At 34.3% G+C, this 19,517-nt stretch overlaps 2 protein-coding genes across 2 annotated transcripts in view; one reads left to right on the top strand and one right to left on the bottom strand.

The window, feature by feature from the left end:
• The window catches only part of PAPLA1 (Phosphatidic Acid Phospholipase A1), a 92,432-nt gene extending 89,781 nt beyond the window's left edge, over window positions 1-2,651 (bottom strand). Inside the window, exon 1 of the mRNA XM_089713807.1 lies at window positions 2,385-2,651. Coding sequence (XP_089569933.1) covers window positions 2,385-2,538 — 154 coding nt within the window. The 5' untranslated portion in view covers window positions 2,539-2,651. The remainder of the gene's footprint in view (window positions 1-2,384) is intronic.
• A 1,541-nt stretch (window positions 2,652-4,192) lies between these two features.
• On the top strand, window positions 4,193-19,233 carry abs (ATP-dependent RNA helicase abstrakt). The gene is made up of 12 exons (XM_089713866.1): window positions 4,193-4,495; window positions 5,194-5,376; window positions 6,532-6,699; window positions 10,556-10,745; window positions 11,160-11,296; window positions 11,959-12,056; window positions 13,068-13,231; window positions 14,402-14,607; window positions 15,097-15,213; window positions 16,240-16,430; window positions 17,623-17,722; window positions 18,603-19,233. The coding sequence occupies exons 1-12, from the start codon at window positions 4,294-4,296 to the stop codon at window positions 18,689-18,691; spliced, it is 1,845 nt and encodes a 614-aa protein (XP_089569992.1). The 5' UTR covers window positions 4,193-4,293; the 3' UTR covers window positions 18,692-19,233.
• The last annotated feature ends 284 nt before the right edge of the window (window positions 19,234-19,517 follow it).

Genomic DNA, 19,517 nt, shown 5'->3' with positions numbered 1-19,517 from the left:
AAATAATGCTCTATGTTGGTTTGATGCATCGTAATAAGATATTACCTTAAATCTTCCAACACACATCAGAACATGCAGTTCAATATTTTTATATATATGTATTGTTAATTTTACAAAAAGTATTTTATAATTATAAAATTAATGTGTATTATTTAAATATATTTTGGGTTGTTTAAGTACTAATACGGGTAAATATTATTGATGAAATGTTGTACATTTAAATTTAGGCATAGAGGTATATCAGCCATAAATAGTTTTAAGTTTTTCTAATGTAGTTACGAAATAAATTGTGATACATATTATGTGTTTTATTTTATTAAAAAATTAAATTTAAAAATTTTAATCACGTCATATTTGGGTTTGGTATCAATCCAGTAACAGTCCCCTGCTATTAATTTTTTCAATGTACAGAATTGACCCTTCTACAGATTTATTATATGTATAGATAAGGATAATTACTACAGATTACAAAACGTCTTCCTAAGTCAGTCCGTTTGTCTGTTTGCGATTAACAATTAAACACTATTTTAAATATTTTTTCAGCAATGGATACTACGGATCTCATGAAGTTTTATTACCGTGCTACCCTGCTATTTAACCTGTTTATTACCCTACTGACAAACCACAACCAACACTTTTATACCCTACTCAAGGAAAATGACAGCCTCCTTGGTACAGTGGTTGACGCGTGAGCGTAGCACCGAGGGGTCCTGGGTTCGATTCCCGGTGGAGACGAAGAAAATAAAATTTCATCAATAAAATGTCTCGGTCTAGTAGGACGCAGAAGGCTGATCACCTACTTATCCCTAAAGAAAATCGATCAGTGAAACAGATGTATTACCCCACTATGGGGACATGAGACTTCACTAAAATGTACCTAATATTTGATCCTGGGTCTTCAACCATTTTAATTTCGTTTAGATACTAAATTTTTATAGAAAGCTTGCTGTGATTAAGCCCTAACAGTGTAACAGGTCAGACAGAAAAAATGAAGACTACAAAACACATTATAATCAATATCCTCAGCCCATATTTGTTCACACTGCAGGAAACTATCAATGATGTATTTCCTGTTTATAATTCTTATATTTAAAGAATTCAGATTACATCATTGTGCCACTAAACTATTGTTACACTATTCTATCTGTATTTATTTAATACTAGCTTAGCGCCCGCGGCTTCGCCCGCTTTGTCTAAAACCTAATAAATTATATACTTAAACCTACCTCTTGAATCACTCTATCTATTAAAAAAAACCGCATCAAAATCCATTGCGTAGTTTTAAAGATTTAAGCATACAAAGGGACATAGGGACAGAAAAAGCGACTTTGTTTTATACTATGTAGTGATAATGATAAAGTTTGTAACAGCGCTCACAGTTTTTATTCGCAAGGAAGACAAAAGAACGTAACAACATAAACCGGTTCCTTATCTAGGCATATACAAATACAGTGTGTACAATGCAATGTGATTGTTTATTAATTTAAATGTTTTTATATGTTCTTGAAAATATTTTGTATTCTAATAAGATTTTTTCATTTAGTATTTATTGAAAACTAGCGGTCTGCTCCGGCTTCGCCCGTGGTATATGTTTATGTTTTCTTTCTATAAGAACCATTCTCATACTTCAAGGAATATTATAAAAAAATAATTATCAAAATCAGTCCACCCGTTCACATAGATGCCGTGACAACGAGAAACGGGTTTCATTTTTATATATATTATGAACATGTCATTGTTTATTTACTCAATTAATATTATTAAATGATAAACAAATATCTGCACTCTTTAGTAAGTACACTTTAGTTTAATAAGAAACCTATAGTATCAAATACTCGTAACAAGATGAATTTTATAAATACTTCCAATATTTCAGTCTACAGATTGGCCAAATCAATTAATTATTTATAGTTGCCAATTTTAATCATGTGCTTAGATAAATATATTAATTATTATGTAATACTTTTATTTAAAGATAAAATTCAGTTTCATTATTTAAATTATATAAAGTTTATAACACTTACTCTCTTCCTCATATATCTCTTAACTTGGGCATACCCAGGATGATATACCCATTCTAATTTATTATCAAATTCATAAGTAAATGGGTTTTTTTGGTTCCTATACAAAAATGACGGCATTTTTTGTTGTATAAAGTTTATAAGGTAAGTTTGATTTAAAAACACTTCTACACAAGAAAAAAACACGAAAAAACTGGACGATATCATTAAAAAAAACCGTCTGCACCACGTTTGGAGCAAGTAAGCAAGGCAACTGACAGATAATTTGGTGTAATAGTCATGCCCCTGTGTGAAGTCACTTTCTCGCGAAGGTCAACTATTTAGCACGTTTTTACACTATTCCGGGATTAAAATAGCACTTACCTTGTCTTGTGATCAGTTCTTGATTCGGTACCGCGGGCATCAACACCGTGTTGTGCGTCAAATCTTCGATAGAAAGCCCTGTAACAGCACTAGACAATAACGGATTTTTCACAACACCCCTGTTTATATGATCACCAAAACCTTTATCGGACATATTGCCGCGGTATAAATGATCGGTACATGTAAAATTTAACGTGAATTTTCACATTTGGAGGTCACAAAAAGCAAATTTAATTATGTGAAATTACGTGTCACATATATTTTGATTTGACATTGACAAAAGGGACCGTGTTCCGTTTTGTTGTTGTTTTTGTGGCAAAGGATATGTCAAGACAAAGTTGCATTGCATAATGTGCCAACTATTTTTATGTGTCTTCCTTGACGAATAATAACAAAATAACTTAGCATGTCCGTATGTTGATAATTATCAAGTTACTGAGACTAAAATTCTCATGGTTAAGATATAGATTTATTCATAGTTTCACTGTAACATCCCGATTCAAAACAATACCGTACACAGGAATTAGTAGGAACCTTGAAAATTGCAACCGCATCACCTATGCAGTCTGCGAGTATGAATCTATTTGATTATCTTATCATTCACATCATTCAATGCCTATTCTAATTTAAGTAAGTTACAAAAGGTATAACCAGAAACTGAAAGTTTATTAGTATTCAATGTATCTTTGTACCTTTCCAATCTGAAAATTGAACTTACCTTGCTTTTTTAGCTAGTCATGGACTATGGAGAATACCTACCCATAAAGTTACGTCTGTGTTTTATTGCCTAGTCTGAACGACCTATTATACATATTTAAAAAACTTAGGAAGTTAATTATGAAAACAATTATAATATCAATATAGGCTTCTTACCAAAACTGTTTACTCTTCATTTTATAAGTTACCTACAGGCAAGAAGACGAGCTAAAACTTTAGTTCATAATCGTTAGGTTACTACCCTGGCTTTTATACAAGTAGACATACAGCTACTGTTGAACACAAATGGAAATGAATAAATAATTTTTATAAGTTTCGAGTCATGTTTATATTTTTAATCAGTATTCAGTGTCGGCGTCAAGCGAGTGGAGCAGTGGTTCTAGGCAGCAGATTGGAAAGGTCGCCATATTCCAGAACACAAATAATTGCTTTTTGTTCATTGATTTATCCGAATCACTTTAACATCTCCTATAGGTTACAAAATGAAGTAGGTACCTACCTAAATAATATTATTATGTTTGATAAATGAAATTGATACGAATGCCTCGATCAAAGTGTGCCACTAGATATTTCGGCTACCCTCAATAATTTACGGTTAACGACCGGTGCTCTTTCTAAAGTGTATTTGATTGAACTTATTCATTATCAATATTAATATGTAAATATGTTAGGATGCAACTTTTATGTCATTAATAAACTGCTTAATATCTTAGCATCATATTTTTTCCTCGCATCCTATCATTATAACATCGTTCAAGTCACGAAATTGTTTTATATTTATGCAGAAGATAATGTTGAATATGTTGTTGAAAACGGAACACATATTATTAAGTACATTTTCCTGAACGGAAATGGAATTTGTGGAATTTTGATTCTTATTTTAAATATTTTTTGCAACATAAATTGCAAGTCATTGAGTTAAGAATTGAATTGAAATTCGTTCTCGATAACAATTTAATAAATTTAATATTTGAACCATTTCATCCATTTTTTTAAAAACATCGAATTGGATAACATCGAGGAGAAAGCAAGTGAATATTTCAGAACGAACATTACTTAACTTTTTGACATGCTTTTGACACATAACCAAAAATACCTACATAGTTTATGTCAAAATAAACAACACAGAAGTTGATTTTGTTATCGTTTTATAATTGAATGAAAAGACTGTTTTTATTAATAATATTAAATAATGTCTGACCCACCTGTAAAGCGTTACAGACGTGATGAAAAATCGTCCGATTCTGAAGACGACGTAGACAATTATGAACCGTACGTGCCCGTGAAAGATCGTATGAAACAGAAATTATTAAAGTTAGGTAGATTGGGACAAGTAGCTAATGAAGTGGCTGCTGAAACTAAGAGTTCTAGCGACAACGATCCTGATGATGAAGGTATATTATATAAATTACATTTTAATACTGAAATTTCATATATATAATATAGGGCTAGCTGTGCCTCGCAGTTTCTCTCTCTCGCAGGTCTTAGCGTGATGTTATTATAGCCTATAACCTTTCTCGATAAATGGGCTATCTAACACCCAAAGAATTTTAAAATCAGACCAGTAGTTCCTGAAATTAGTGTGTTCAAACAAACAAACAAACTCTTCAGCGTCATTATTTATAATATTAATGTAGATTTTATCTCATAATATTACCATAAGTACTCGATAATTTACTGTGTGCAATTTAACAGTTACAAATGAAAATAAAGAACACAATATAGGATGCAGGTGATAGTCTAACCTATGCACATTTGTACATTTGAACAGCATATCTAATATTAAATTAAAATATATTACCAGGCTGTAACAATATCAAGGAACATAATAACAAATCATCCCAAAATAAATTTAACTTCATTACAGGTTTATAAATTAAAGATTTTAAACACGATTTATTCATTACCTTATTCCACTTACTACATTATATCACTTCCATTTCACGACACGACTCACGAGTGGCTGAGTTGGTGTGGCATCCGCCCCGGATTGGCGTGAAAGGACGGTTCAATTCCCGCCTCGTGATCGATTTTTTTATATTCTTTCTAAATTTATACTTCCATATCATTAAATACAATTTATTCATTACAGGTTCTCAAGAAGAATGGGGACGACGTTACAATGTATCACTCCTGGATCAGCACAGCGAGTTGAAACGTCTCGCAGAAGCCAGAGCGCTGTCTGCTGCGGAGAGACAGGCGAAGGAGGAAGAGCATATACTGGAGAGTGTAGCGCAGAGTAAAGCTTTGATGGGTGTCGCGGAATTGGCTAAAGGTATGTCCGTATTAATTGTAATTTTTTTTTTGTTTAGAGTTTATTACTGGTTGACAAAGTTTTCATGAATTTAAAAATATTAAATACTAGCGGTCCGCCCCGGCTTCGCCCGTGGTACATATTTACGTTTTCTCTACATAAGAACCATCCTCGTACTTCAAGGAATATAATAAAAAAAGAATTATCGAAATCGGTTCAGCCGTTCACGTTGCTGTGGCAACGCGAAACAGGTTTCATTTTTATATAAATAGATTATAATTTTATTAACTCTTATTGAACTAAATAGATGAATTGTTACACAGAGACTATAGTTTACTACAGAGAACTGTAGACACTGCTTTCCAAACTGGTGGTAAATTATAATTTTTCTGTATTTTGACGTTACAAAAGCGCTTCTAAACAAAGTCTAGTTGAATAAATAAATGTTTGAGTTTGAGTTTAAATTTGATTTTCCATTTGAAAAAAATTTTGTTTGAAAAATTTATAAATTATATTAATAATATTTATTTGTTTTATTTCTTTTATAAATATATATTTATGCTCTACCCTTCACCTTTCCTCTAATTTAGAAATCGCTGCATAGCGATAAAACCGCCAGTTGTTTTAATGTATTCTTAGATTAAGTATTATTGTAATAATTCTAAGAGCAATAAAGTATTAATAAATAAATAAATAAATGTCCCCGGCATTGTTGATGCGTAAGGGCGACGCAGTAGGTACACTTAACATCAGGTGACGCGTCTGCTCTGTTGCCTCCTCTTATATAAAAAATAAATAAATAAATACTTGGACCTTACTTGAGAACTACAGTATTTATTTGTGAAAACGTTATGAAAATAGATGCAGTACTTATACAGTTTATCACGAACAAACAGACAGACTTTGTTATATTATATGCAATGTGTGTATTAAATACTAGCTGTGTCGCGCGGTTTCACCTGCGTGGCTCCGCTCCTGCTCGTCTTAGCGTGATGATATATAGCCTATAGCCTTCCTCGATAAATGGGCTAGCACCGAAATAATTTTTCAAATCGGACCAGTAGTTCCTGAGATTAGCGCGTTCAAACAAACAAACTCTACAGCTTTATAATATTAGTATAGATTCATTCTTTTAATGTCACTACTTCTCAATTTATTAATTTTTTATTTTTCCAGGCATTCAATACTCCGAACCAATCAAAACATCATGGCGTCCACCACGTTGTATATTAGAATTACCTGAAGAAAGACATGACAGGGTGCGACAACAGCTTAGAATATTAGTTGAAGGGGAGGATGTACCACCGCCTATAAAAACGTTCCAACATATGAAGTTTCCTAAAGGTATGAAATGAATATTGACCGCCTCCTTGTTACAGTGACGCGTGAGCGTAGCACCGAGGGGTCCTGGGTTCGATTCCCGGTGGAGACGAAGAAAAAAAAATGTCTCGGTCTGGCAGGACACATAAGGCTGATCACCTACTTGTCCCTAAAGAAATTCGATCAGTGAAACAGATGTATAAGGCATCTGCCCCTTACCCCACTAGAGGACATGGGACTTCACTCATGAAATGAATAAAATTTAATAATAACTGTCAATAATAACATATTGTTTATTGACACATTAAAATTTATATTATACTAGCTGCTCCGCGCGGTGTCACCCCCGAGGCTCCGCTCCTGTTGGTCGTAGCATGATGATATATAGCCTATAACCTTCCTCTATAAATGAGCTTTCTAACACCGAAAGAATTTTTCAAATCGGTCCAGTAGTTCCCGAGATTAGCGCGTTCAAACAAACAAACAAACAAATTCTTCAGCTTTATAATATTAGTATAGACTAGCTGCTCCGCGCGGTTTCACCCCCTTGGCTCCGCTCCTGTTGATCATAGTGTGATGATACATCGCCTATAGCCTTCCTCGATAAATGAGCAATCTAGCACCGAAAGAATTTTTCGAATCGGTCCAGTAGTTCCCGAGATTAGCGCGTTCAAACAAACAAACTCTTCAGCTTTATAATATTAGTATGGATTTCATTGTAATCGGTTCAGTATTTGCGTGAAAGAGTAACAAACATCCATCCATTCTCACAAACTTTCGCATTTATAATATTAGCCTCTTGTATGTAATCAAGTCCTTTAAACTCGATTTTGACCGGATTGACCTAAATGGACAGATTTAATTTAAATTTTGTAAAAATATCGACAATCCACATTTATTTCAGGAGTTTAGCATTAAGGGCTTGGTCTAGTAGTGCAAACAAATGCATCCTGTCATCCTATATGTAAATAATACAAATGTACTAAGGGAAAGTTGCTCCACTTAATTTTTAAAAATTAAATCATTCGTATGCATAATTTAATATTCGTAATGAGTACCAAAAATGACAATTTGAAACAATTTTCGTGAAAATTACACCGGGTGATTTTTTTTTTATCAGTACACAAAATTTGCGAATACTTTCTATTGATATCTTCAACTTCATGTTTATATAACTGATCAACTTTTACAAAGAAATTTGGACGAAATATAAAAAAAAATAAGCTTTCCATACAAAATGCAGCACTCTATACATTTTTTTCGACCTAAGTTTCTTAGTGAAAGTTGTTCAGTTTAACTAATAAAACGGATAAACAAATTTTGTATATAATAAAAAAAATGTAATGTTTGTGTTAAATGAAAACAAAAGATATTTATTTCTGACTAGCTTCCGCCCGCGACTCCGTCCGCGCGGATGTCAGTCTTCGCGTAAGTAAAAAAAAAAAAAAAAAAAGTTCGCGTAAAGTAAATTTTTTAGATATTTCTCGTTATACTTTTAAAAAGTTATTATTGTCATTTTGCTCATTAGGTAAAGTAATTTCGATATCAGTTTTAAGTTTTTTGATACCTGCAATAATAACGTCATAATCGCCTGCACATACTTATCGATTACAACCTGTATACAATCCACCATCCACATTCATAATGTTTTCCTGTCCTCCTCTCCTTTACGCTGTTCACCGATACATTTGAAATGAGTAAATCTGCTACCACTGAAGGATGTTTCATTGTGATCAGCAAATTTTCACCACTGTTGTCGATTATTTGTTTTTCATTTTTAATCAGCAATTGGGAATCATCAGTTTTGTTTTTTGCAGATTGGTGATGTACCCTAACAATACGTCGAAAAGGGAAAGCATCAACGAATTATCGTTTTCGTCCTCTTTTTTTATTTTTCGCGTCTCTGTTACTTCTGTTTGTTTAGTTCTCAACACCCACTGAATTTTCTATGTTATTGTGATCTTCCATTACATCTGAGTTTTGATGATGTGATGATAATCCATTCGTTTTAATATTGGTACTTAGAGTTGGTAGACTAAACTAGAAATGGTGGACTAAATTTGTCAGCGCGTCTGTAAGATCAGAATATAAAACCAACATCCTGTATTTAAGTTACAAAATTAATAATCAAACAACATGCCGCTACGTCGAAAATGACTAGAAGAAAAAATTAAAACACCTCGGATCAATTTTGGAGTAAACAAATCATTTTCCCCGTATGGGGATTTCCCCGGATGAACTTGGGAAGTTCAAGTTCTCAATACAAGTTTATATTATATTTCGTATTTCTCAAACGAAAAATAAACATTTTTGGAACTTCAAAAAAATTATATTATAAGAAAATTTATAAGCTTACTTTAGTTTTAAAGAAATATGTAACATCCCTTTACTGACACCCCGTAAAATAAAGAAATTGTTGCCAATCACCTTTGCAATCTATTTGGTTTCATTAACTTTATGTTCGAAGATAATTTTTTTTCTAGTAGTTACACGCGTATTTTTTTCGTTTATTTTCCATATCGAAATCAAATGTTTAAAAATACGAATATTTGCACAAAACTAAGATAAAAATAATCAATTAACAAAAATATTAAATTTAATGAAGTAGAGCAACTTTCACTTCGGTATGAAGGAAAATCGAGCGTAGAGCACACGTCAGAACGCTCCGGCCCAAGGAGCGCGACTAAAGAAATTCGCTAGGATTTTTCCTAATTATTTTAAATATTTTTTTAATATTTAAGGAATTATCAAAATTCAAAAGAAAATTTTTTAAAGGATTAATACTCATTGGTCTTCAACCAACTCGAATAAATTAATGGAAAAAATAACTTTTAGCAGTATTTATCAATAGATTTTGTAAGGCAAAAAATGGGAAATTTAATGAATTTATAACGTTCTAATTAAGAAAATCATAAGTTTTTCGGCAATTGTGTTCAGCAGTTTTTAATAACGACTATATAAGGATAATAATGCGCTGATCAGATTGTGTAAATTGTAATCGGTTGCAACGTAGTGAGTGCACAAACTTAGCTCGAAATGTCTTTGGGGGAAATAGACTTATCTTGAAGGCCTGATTAACCCATTGACCACCGAGCGGCCCGATCGGGCCGCGACACAATAGATTTTCTATTGTGTCTGTGATTCCGGGACTGAGGGATTGGTAACATAAAGTAACTTTATAAATGTGAAAAAATTCACGCGCATTGCGTATATAACACTAATTGATAAACAAGAAAAAAAAAATCAGTTTATCATTTCATTAGCCGGGAAAAAATTATTGTCAAATAACTTGTTGAAAACGCAATTTTGCTAGACTGCAGCCTTAACAATAACTTGCACTTAAAAAAATATATTATTATCTTTCATATCATATTGTGTATTGACTCATTAAAAAATATTTTCTACTCTAAAGTTGATTCGATGAAAGCGCTTTTTTAGGTTTTTTTAACTATATTTATTATTATGATCAATTAGTGTTATCGATCTTTGAGCGTCACAGAGTATTCATTTGTTTTCAAATATTTTCATCAGTGGTCTTTTATACATTTAATTAATAACACATTTAATAAATTAATATATTTTATATTATATTTAACTGACTGGTTAGCTTGGTTGGTAGTGGCCCTGTCTTCCAAGCCAGAGGTCATGGGTTCGATTCCCACCCGGCGCAAATATTTGTGTGAGGAACATAGATGTTTGCTCTGTGTCTGGGTGTTAATTATCTATATAAGTATTTATTTAAAAATTATATATGTATGTTTATCAGCCATCTGGTTTCCATAACACAAACGAAAGCTTAGTATGGGATCAGATTGTGCCGTGTGAAAATTGTCCTGAAATATTTATTTATTATGTATTTATTTTATATATTATTTTCCAGGCGTCCTCCGAGGCCTAGAAGCGAAGGGTATAAAACACCCGACCCCCATACAAGTGCAAGGTATACCCGCGGTACTAAGCGGTCGGGATATGATCGGTATAGCCTTCACGGGATCTGGTAAGACGCTGGTGTTCACTCTGCCGCTGATCATGATGTGTTTGGAGCAAGAAGTGCAGATGCCGTTCATTAAGTAAGTAAATCTATCAAGAAAGGGTGTCAAACACCCGACCCATATATTATTAGTAATTTAATATGACATGTTCGTTCGTTCACTAGCTATGGCCAGCTGATCATGTTATGCTTGGAGCTGCCGTTCCTTAAGTAAGAGTTTCTATCGCGAAAAGCGATGGGTGTCAAACACCCGAACCGTATATAATTTAGAAATTTTCGGTATATTTACTGGGTCTGGCAAGCTGATAATGAGTTGTTTATAGCAAGGTGCAAATGCCGTTCATCAAGTGCGTATTTCTATTAGCAAAGTATTGGGTGTCCAACACCCGACCACTAAAATATTGGAACATGATCGATATTCAAGTTTGTGTTGCTAAAAAAGTCACAGTTTCTTTAATAATTAATTATTATAACAAAAAAATATTTTTTACAGAAACGAAGGACCATACGGTTTAATAATCTGTCCCTCAAGAGAATTAGCGAAACAGACGCACGACATAATCCTACACTTTGTGAAACATCTGAAAATGACCGGCCACCCTGAAATAAGGAGCTGTCTCGCTATTGGTGGTAAGTTATAACTACCCTCATTAAATAAATTATTTTTTAACGGATTTTTAATGCGATTTATTCGTTACTAGCTGTGCCCCGCGGTTTCACCCGCATTGCTCCGCTCCTGTTGGTCTTAGCGTGATATAGCCTAAAGCCTTACTTGATCAATGATCAATGGGCAAAGAATATTTCAAATCGGACAGTAGTTCCTGAGATTAGCGCGTTCAAATAAACAAACAAACAAACTCGTCAGCTTTATAATATTAGTATAGATTTTACTTATTACGACGTTAGGACAATTTACAGTGAGCGTGGTCAAGTGTACACCCTAACTTGCTTGAGTTAATACCGATTTAATGTGAAACTACCCTCATTTGTTTTTATATTTTAATGGCATGTTATAACACAATTCGGTATATTATTTGTAATAGTTTTCCGCCCACGGCTTCGCCCGCGTTGCCTTTTACTTGAAAATCATAGTTTTTTTCAATCAAAATTTATTTTTGGTGCTGCTGTATATGAATATAATGTTTTCTTATTCTAACACGATTTTATTAGCTATATCTGACACCGAAAGAATATTTCAAATCGGACCAGTAGTTCCTGAGATTAGCGCGTTCAAACAAACAAACTTTCAGCTTTATAATATTAAGTATACATTTATTTATTGTATACTACAGGTGTTGCGGTGTCCGAATGTATGGAAACAGTACAAAGGGGTGTACACATAATGGTCGCTACTCCAGGACGACTTATGGACATGTTGGATAAGAAAATGGTGAGGAAATATACTATTTACTATTTAGCTTATATTTATTTAAATGTCATACGTTTTTTTTTAATATGATAACTTATATTTATTTGAACTTTAGGAGGAACATTCAAAGTAGGTTTTAAGAATTATTTCTCTGATATTTCTTTGAAATAAATTATATAAGCGTTAGAAATATTCCAGTATTTTTTTTAACAAAAATTTACCTACTCCATTGAGTTGTCGGTGTTCCTTAAAATATTTATTGACGTGAAACTTCTTTATCGGGGTTGGAAAAAAATTTAGTGTAAATTTTTTTCATTACGCGTGACAATTTTCCGTTACGCGCCATCTTTTTCTTATCCCTACCACGCGTGATTCGACGTATTTATGTTAAGTTGCATATAGTAAATTATTTATTGAAAAATAAGGTTATAAAGAAGTTTCACTTCTTACGTGTGTACACTAGTACACGCACACATTTTTTTATTTGTATATTACGTGTGTTTATTTACGTATAATTTATTTTACATTACTCGAATAACTTTATACAATTCGTAATAATTTTGTATTCCTTTAATTATTTTACTTATCAAATACATATTCTTTAACTACACCATCGAGTCAGCAGTCACTTAATACATTTATTCCTTGTATATGATCGGTATAGCCTTCACGGGATCCGGTAAGACGCTGGTCTTACCGGACCAGCGTCCGCGTATTGTGTTTATTTTCTGTATAATTTCCTATTTACTTGTAAAACATCTTATTATACAAGTAGCATATAAGAAATGATATGACTTACATAACACTGACATTTTCTTCACTTTTTAAAGTGAAACTTCTTTAGGCGCGATAACACTAAAATTTCAAGGTCGCGTAGGCGACGATTTTGGTATCTTTGAATCTTGCCAAAGAAGTTTCACTTCTGACACGTGTACAAACACGCTCTCTTTTTTACATTTTATACTTATTTATTCTGTGTAACAGTTTTATTTGTTATGTGTATAACAGGTTTATTTATTCTGTGTATAACAGGTTCGTCTAAACGTCTGTCGGTACCTCTGCATGGATGAAGCGGATCGGATGATAGACATGGGCTTCGAGGAGGACGTCAGAACAATATTCTCATACTTTGCCGGGCAGCGACAGACTTTGTTGTTTAGTGCGACTATGCCGAGGAAGATACAGAATTTTGCAAGGTATTTAGTTTGAAATAATAAGACATTTTTATTTTAATGAAATTTATTTACATACTAGCTTTCCGCACGTGGCTTCGCGCGCATAGTTCCCTTTCCCGTGGGATTTCCGGGATAAAACCTATCCTATCTCTCAAGTTGGATCGAACTGCACATGGTGCGAATTTTATTATAATCGGTTAAGTGGTTTAGGAGTCCATTGAGGACAAACATTGTGACACGAGATTTATATATGTATATTAAGATTATTTATTAACATAGTTTAGGTAGGTAGTAAAGTAAGTATGTAGTAGTGTAGGTAAATGGCTATTTTTCAGGTATAGTCTCACTATTTGGTTTGATTTTACGGTTTAAATATGCACTCATTTGTTTATCATAGACATTTGTTTTTTCGATACTTGCGGCACTAGTCGATAAATACCAACGATGTAAGTTTTGCAGGACGTAAAGTCAGAAAATAATTTCTCGTAAATGTTAAGAATTGTTATAATTCCAAAGGAATATCATTGTAATGGCATAAAGCTACGTAAAAATTAATAAATGTCATTTTTAGAAGCCTCCAATACGTTTCTAATTTAATGGTGACGCCATTACAAGATGGTGTCTTGGGAATAACCGTCAATGTCATATGGATTATGGATCATGTTTCGCCGTGCCGACTATACTTTTTCTAAATAACTGCCTGTAGTACATTATGCTTGGAAACTGGGAAAACTACTACTTCATAACATAGTATAAAACAAAGTCGCTTTCTCTGTCCCTATTTCCCTTTGTATGCTTAAATCTTTAAAAGTACACAACGGATTTTGATGCGGTTTTTTTTAAATAGATAGAGTGATTCAAGAGGAAGGTTTTAATATATTATAATTTATTATGTTTAAGTCAACGCGGGCGAAGATGCGGGCAGAAAGCTAGTTTAATTATAGGACAGTTCTTTGGCATATCACTATAAATTATGATGTTACATATGTAATTTGTAAAATTAAATTGTAAAACTGACATGATTAAAAAGAGCAACTATGGAGTTTCTTGCCGATTCTTCTCCGTAGATACTGCTTTCCGAATCGGTGGTAAATGTTAAAAATATGTACCTAATGACGTTTCAAAAGTGCTTCTAGAAGAAGTCTAATTGAATAAATAAATGTTTGAGTTTGAGCTATAATCTACCACCAGATCGGCGCTCGTGAAGCCAGTGACGGTCAACGTTGGTAGAGCCGGTGCAGCATCACTGAACGTGCGCCAGGAGCTCGAGCTGGTGAAGGCCGAAGCCAGAACCGTTCACTTGCTGCACTGCCTCCAGAAGACCGCGCCACCTGTGCTGGTCTTCGCGGAGAGGAAGCAGCACGTGGACGCTATACATGAGTATCTGCTGCTGAAGGGTGAGTGGTCTACTCGAAGGTGCGGTCTACTTGGTCTAGTCGGAAATTGGTGTGGTCTACTTGGACTAATCGGTGAAGGTGCGGTCTACTTGGTCTACTCGGTAATAGGTTTGGTCTACTCGAAGGAGCGGTCTACTTGGGTCTACCTACTTGGCCTACTCGGTGAAGGTGAGGTCATGGCGACATATCCAAGATGGACATCCTACATACATCCTATAATAATATGGGTATTCAATTAATGAAAATGAAGGCTTGTTAAGGGCCGATTTTTCAATGCTTGGATAAAACTTATTCGTCGAATAATGTATAAAACAACCATTTTAAAAACGTATTCTAATTGCCCGTATTTGACAGTTTACGTGACATTTTAATATTATCGTGTAATACTTTATTGGACGGATAAGTTTTATTCAAGCATTGAAAAATCGGCCCTAAATTTATTTATACTATACAATTGTTAAATAAATAAATAAATACTTATTTTTATAGGAGTAGAAGCAGTAGCAATACATGGTGGTAAGGACCAAGAGGAAAGATCTAGAGCCGTGGAAGCGTTCAGGAGAGGGGAGAAAGATGTCCTCGTTGCTACGGATGTAGCTAGTAAAGGTAAGAATAATAAATATATATAATAAAAAAGAGCGTGCGTGCCGAGTACACGTGTCAGAAGTGAAACTTCTTTGGCAACATTCAAAGATACAAAAATCGTCGCTTTACTCCATGACATGACGGTATTGCCATGACGCGAACTTGTCATTTTACTCTCAACGCTAAAGAAGTTTCACTTCAATACATAATAATGATAAATTTTTAAAGAATAAGAAAAAAATCGATCACGAAGCGGGATTCGAACGCGCGTCTTTCACAATGCCGGGGCGATGCCTGACCAAGCTATCGAATTTATTCTATAACTAGCTTCCGCCCGCGGCTTCGCCCGCGTTGTGTTTTGATAAAAGCTAGCCTATGTTCTTTCTCAGGTTCTAAAGATTGTCTGTGCCAAATTTCATCAAAATCGGTTGAGAGGTTTAAGCGGGAAAGCGTAACAGACAAACAGATAGAGTTACTTTCACATTTATAATATTAGTAGGGATTCATATGGATGTAAGTTGATCGTATCTGTAAGAAATTTGGTATACACTAGAAAGATTAGTCTTCTTCTGTAATGCGATCCACTAAGAATAGGCACACCAAAGATCTTTAAGTGTGTATTAAATGTCATTTGGAGAGTAGGATTTACTTGAAAATCCTTTTTGCATTTCAATAACCGTTTATTTTCTTTTGCGTGTCACTTTATCGATATTGAAAGAAAGAAGATATTGTGTCACATGTATACATTGTTTCTAGATACCTATACCTATATCTGACCGGTTGGCTTGGTTGGTAGTGGCCCTGCCTTCCAAGCCAGAGGTCGTGGGTTCGATTCCCACCCGGAGCAAATATTTGTGTGATGAACATAGATGTTTGCTCTGTGTCTGGTTGTTAATGATCTATATAAGTATTTATTTAAAAATTATATATGTATGTTTATCAGCCATCTGGTTTCCATAACACAAGCGAAAGCTTAGTATGGGATCAGATTGTGCCGAGTGTGAAAATTGTTCGGAAAATATTTATTTATTTATATCTTCCTTGCAGGTCTGGACTTCCAAAACATCCAGCATGTTATAAATTACGATATGCCGGAAGACATAGAGAATTACGTCCATCGCATTGGTCGTACCGGTCGTGCGGGGACCATGGGCGTGGCGACCACGTTGCTCGGTCGTCAGCAAGATGATAGTGTGTTACGGGATTTAGCGCATTTGTTGAGGGAGGCGGGGCAGAAGGTGAGGAAAAAAAAATCACCAAAAAAATGCAAAAATAGACAAAAAAAATGGTTGTCTGTAAGTCGGTTTACTGACGATAGTTGAACGTGACAACGTCCGATTGTGCTTCTTTGTCGCTCGTTCCGCGCTCTCGCTTGCACTTCAAGCCTTACATGGAACGCCTCAGAGCGAGGTAACGCCGCATGAGTCATGTTTTTTCGTGCGTGCAGCCGGCTCAATCGAATTATAAGACGTTGTCACGTCAAAAATAGACAAAAAAAGTTTTTATAGACGTTAATAATATAGCAGTAGATGAAGTATCTACTTTATTACATAGTTTTTCATAAAAAATGTGTGAATATGAATGATTGTGAAAAAAAGGGTAGATGACTACAAAAAAAAAATTTACCATCAAGTAAAACATCTGTTACCTCGTTTTTCACAAACAATGTGCGGAAAAATGTAAATATAATTAAATGTTTATAATTAAAGGATAGTTGATTCAGACAACAGTAGCATTTATGATAAAAAAAAGCATTAATAACTTGAACTTAAAAATACCCTACAATTTCACTTCACAAATAATCTACTATATTCCAAATAACCCATATATTTTTAAACAGATAAACAGAAAAAATCATAAATGTACCTAAACATTTACAAATCTTCATAAATAACCCATTGACCACCGTAAGCCCTGATCGGGGCGCGACACAATAGATTTTCTATTGTGTCTGTGATTCCGAGGACTGATGGATTAATATACAAATTTCAAAACTACCCTACAATATATTATAATTATTTTATTTTGTATAATTTTGTATAAAAAATAGCTAAATTACCTAAATCATTATTTAAGTTAATATTATGCTATAGTTTTGTTATTATTGTGTCATTAAGGAAGGTGGACCCCAAAATACAGGCTGTCCTAGTTTGGGATCCAAATGTTACATGTTTGTACCTAACCCACAAATTGATCAATAAATGATTTTTATTTTTATTTATTATCTACTAGCGGTCCGCCCCGGCTTCGCCCGTGGTACATATTTACGTTTTCTCTACATAAAAACCATCCTCGTACTTGAAGGAATATAATAAAAAAAGAATTATCGAAATCGGTTCAGCCGTTCTCGAGTTATGCGCTTACCAACACATTTTGCGATTCATTTTTATTTTTTATATATAAGATTTTTAATACCATGAAAATGTACAGGTACCGTCATTCCTAACCGAGATGTTGGGCGAAGCGGACGTGCCGGCGGCGGACGGGCAGGGCTGCTCGTACTGCGGGGGACTGGGGCATAGGATCACTGGTATGCTGTTTTCTAGTTTTAAGCTATTGCCACACCCCGGACACTCCATACAAAATGATCGTTTTGACAGTCACACTGTAGAGACTGCAAATGTGTGTGTAAACGCTTTATGGTTGGCACATTTGTGACTAGCGTAAAAAAAAATTCGCGTTTTTCTGATGAAATACATCCGTAAACAGCATAATATCTAACCATTTTCTACGAAAAACGATAATCACAAATCCAAAATAATAAAATTACTTTAAGTCAATTTGATTAATGTTGTCAATCTTCGTTGCGTATCGTCCTTGCAGAAAAATATGGCCCATTTTATGTCTGATCGCGCGGGGGTGAGGTAAGTTTAATTTTGGCGGGAGGCGGAGAGTGTCCATTCTGTAGCGCTTAGCTACTATTATGTATTCTATGCTATTGCATAGCTTCTATCGCGGGCCTTGAGCGCGGGGACCGAATCGAGAAATTCCGTAACGAAAAAACCTCACGCTCCCCACGGGGATGGGCGCGGAGGTGTGGCTTGAAGGCATAGCATGCAATAGCTTTACCGCGGCAGTCCCCGAGTGACACACGTCTTTTTTATTGGATTTTTATGATATTTTAATTATTATTTGTTACTAGATTTCCGCCCGCGGCTTCGCCCGCGTTTTCAAAAAAAAAACCCGCATAGTTCCCGTTCCCGTTTGATTTCCGGTATAAAACCTATCCTATGTGTTAATCCAAGTTACCCTCTATATATGTGTGCTAAATTTCATTGTAATCGGTTATGTAGTATTTGCGTGAAAGAGTAACAAACATACACACACACATCCATTCTCACAAACGAAAACGACCCCTAGTGCCTACTCTAACTCTATACTATTTATTAAATATTTATCTTTTTTTGCAGAATGTCCAAAACTGGAGGCGGTTCAAAACAAGCAAGCTTCGAATATCGGCAGACGGGATTATTTGGCGAACACAGCGGCAGACTATTAGTTTTAATTCTGTTAAAGAACTAGCAGAACTAGCTGTGCCCCACGGTTTTACACGCATTGCTCCGCTCCTGTTGGTCTTAGCGTGATGATATATAGCCTCAATAAATGAGCTATCTAACACCGAAAGATTTTTCAAATCGGACCAGTAGTTCCTGAGATTAGCGCGTTCAAACAAACAAACACTCTAGTATTAAGTATAGATTAAATGGAATAAATTGTCTCGCTCGAGGAAATGTTTCTCTGTGTGTAAGAAAGAGATGGTTATATTTGTGAGAATATAAAATCTCTGATAGTATAAATTGTTTTTTTTTATTTATTTATTAAAGGACCAAATTTTATAAGCTGTCTTGAATGGTTTTTCTGTGTGTTAGAAAAGGATGGTTATATATTGTGCGAATTAAGACATACGATTTTACTTTTTACACTCACACACAATAAATACACAAATAAACAGACATACGACACACAAACAAATGATGTTATAAGCGTAATATATGATTTTGTACTACGTATAAATTGTAAATATGTAATATTAAGTAAATAAATAATGAACTTTTTATACCGGATTTTTTTTTCCTATTTTATACCCCCATATTATATAGTACTAGCGGATTCCCGTTCGCTTGAGATTTCCGGGATAAAACCTATCCTATTTCCTTCCTCAGGTCTCAAGCTATATCTGTAGCAAATTTGAAGCAAATCCATGGCGTACTTTTTAAGTTTAGCCCAGACATACATGTAGACAAACACAAAAATTCTAAAAACTAAATTTTTGGCTTCGGTAGATACCGAAATATCAATACAATCTAAGATATCACGCTCGAAGT

The sequence above is a fragment of the Colias philodice genome, chromosome 31, assembly GCF_061535455.1.
Source record: "Colias philodice isolate Cphi_HAF_F1 chromosome 31, ilColPhil1 Martin Lab GWU primary, whole genome shotgun sequence".
In the NCBI taxonomy this organism is placed as follows: Eukaryota; Metazoa; Arthropoda; class Insecta; order Lepidoptera; family Pieridae; genus Colias; species Colias philodice.
This window is presented reverse-complemented; position numbering and strand designations above follow the sequence as displayed.

What these genes read in the sequence shown, in the direction of transcription:
- abs (XM_089713866.1), top strand. Translation starts at nt 4,294, where the DNA reads ATGTCTGACCCACCTGTAAAGCGTTACAGACGTGATGAAAAATCGTCC. An exon ending in GAGCTGTCTCGCTATTGGTG is followed by an intron (nt 11,297 to 11,958) that starts GTAAGTTATAAC and finishes TGTATACTACAG; the next exon opens with GTGTTGCGGTGTCCGAATGT. An exon ending in ACTGGGGCATAGGATCACTG is followed by an intron (nt 17,723 to 18,602) that starts GTATGCTGTTTT and finishes CTTTTTTTGCAG; the next exon opens with AATGTCCAAAACTGGAGGCG.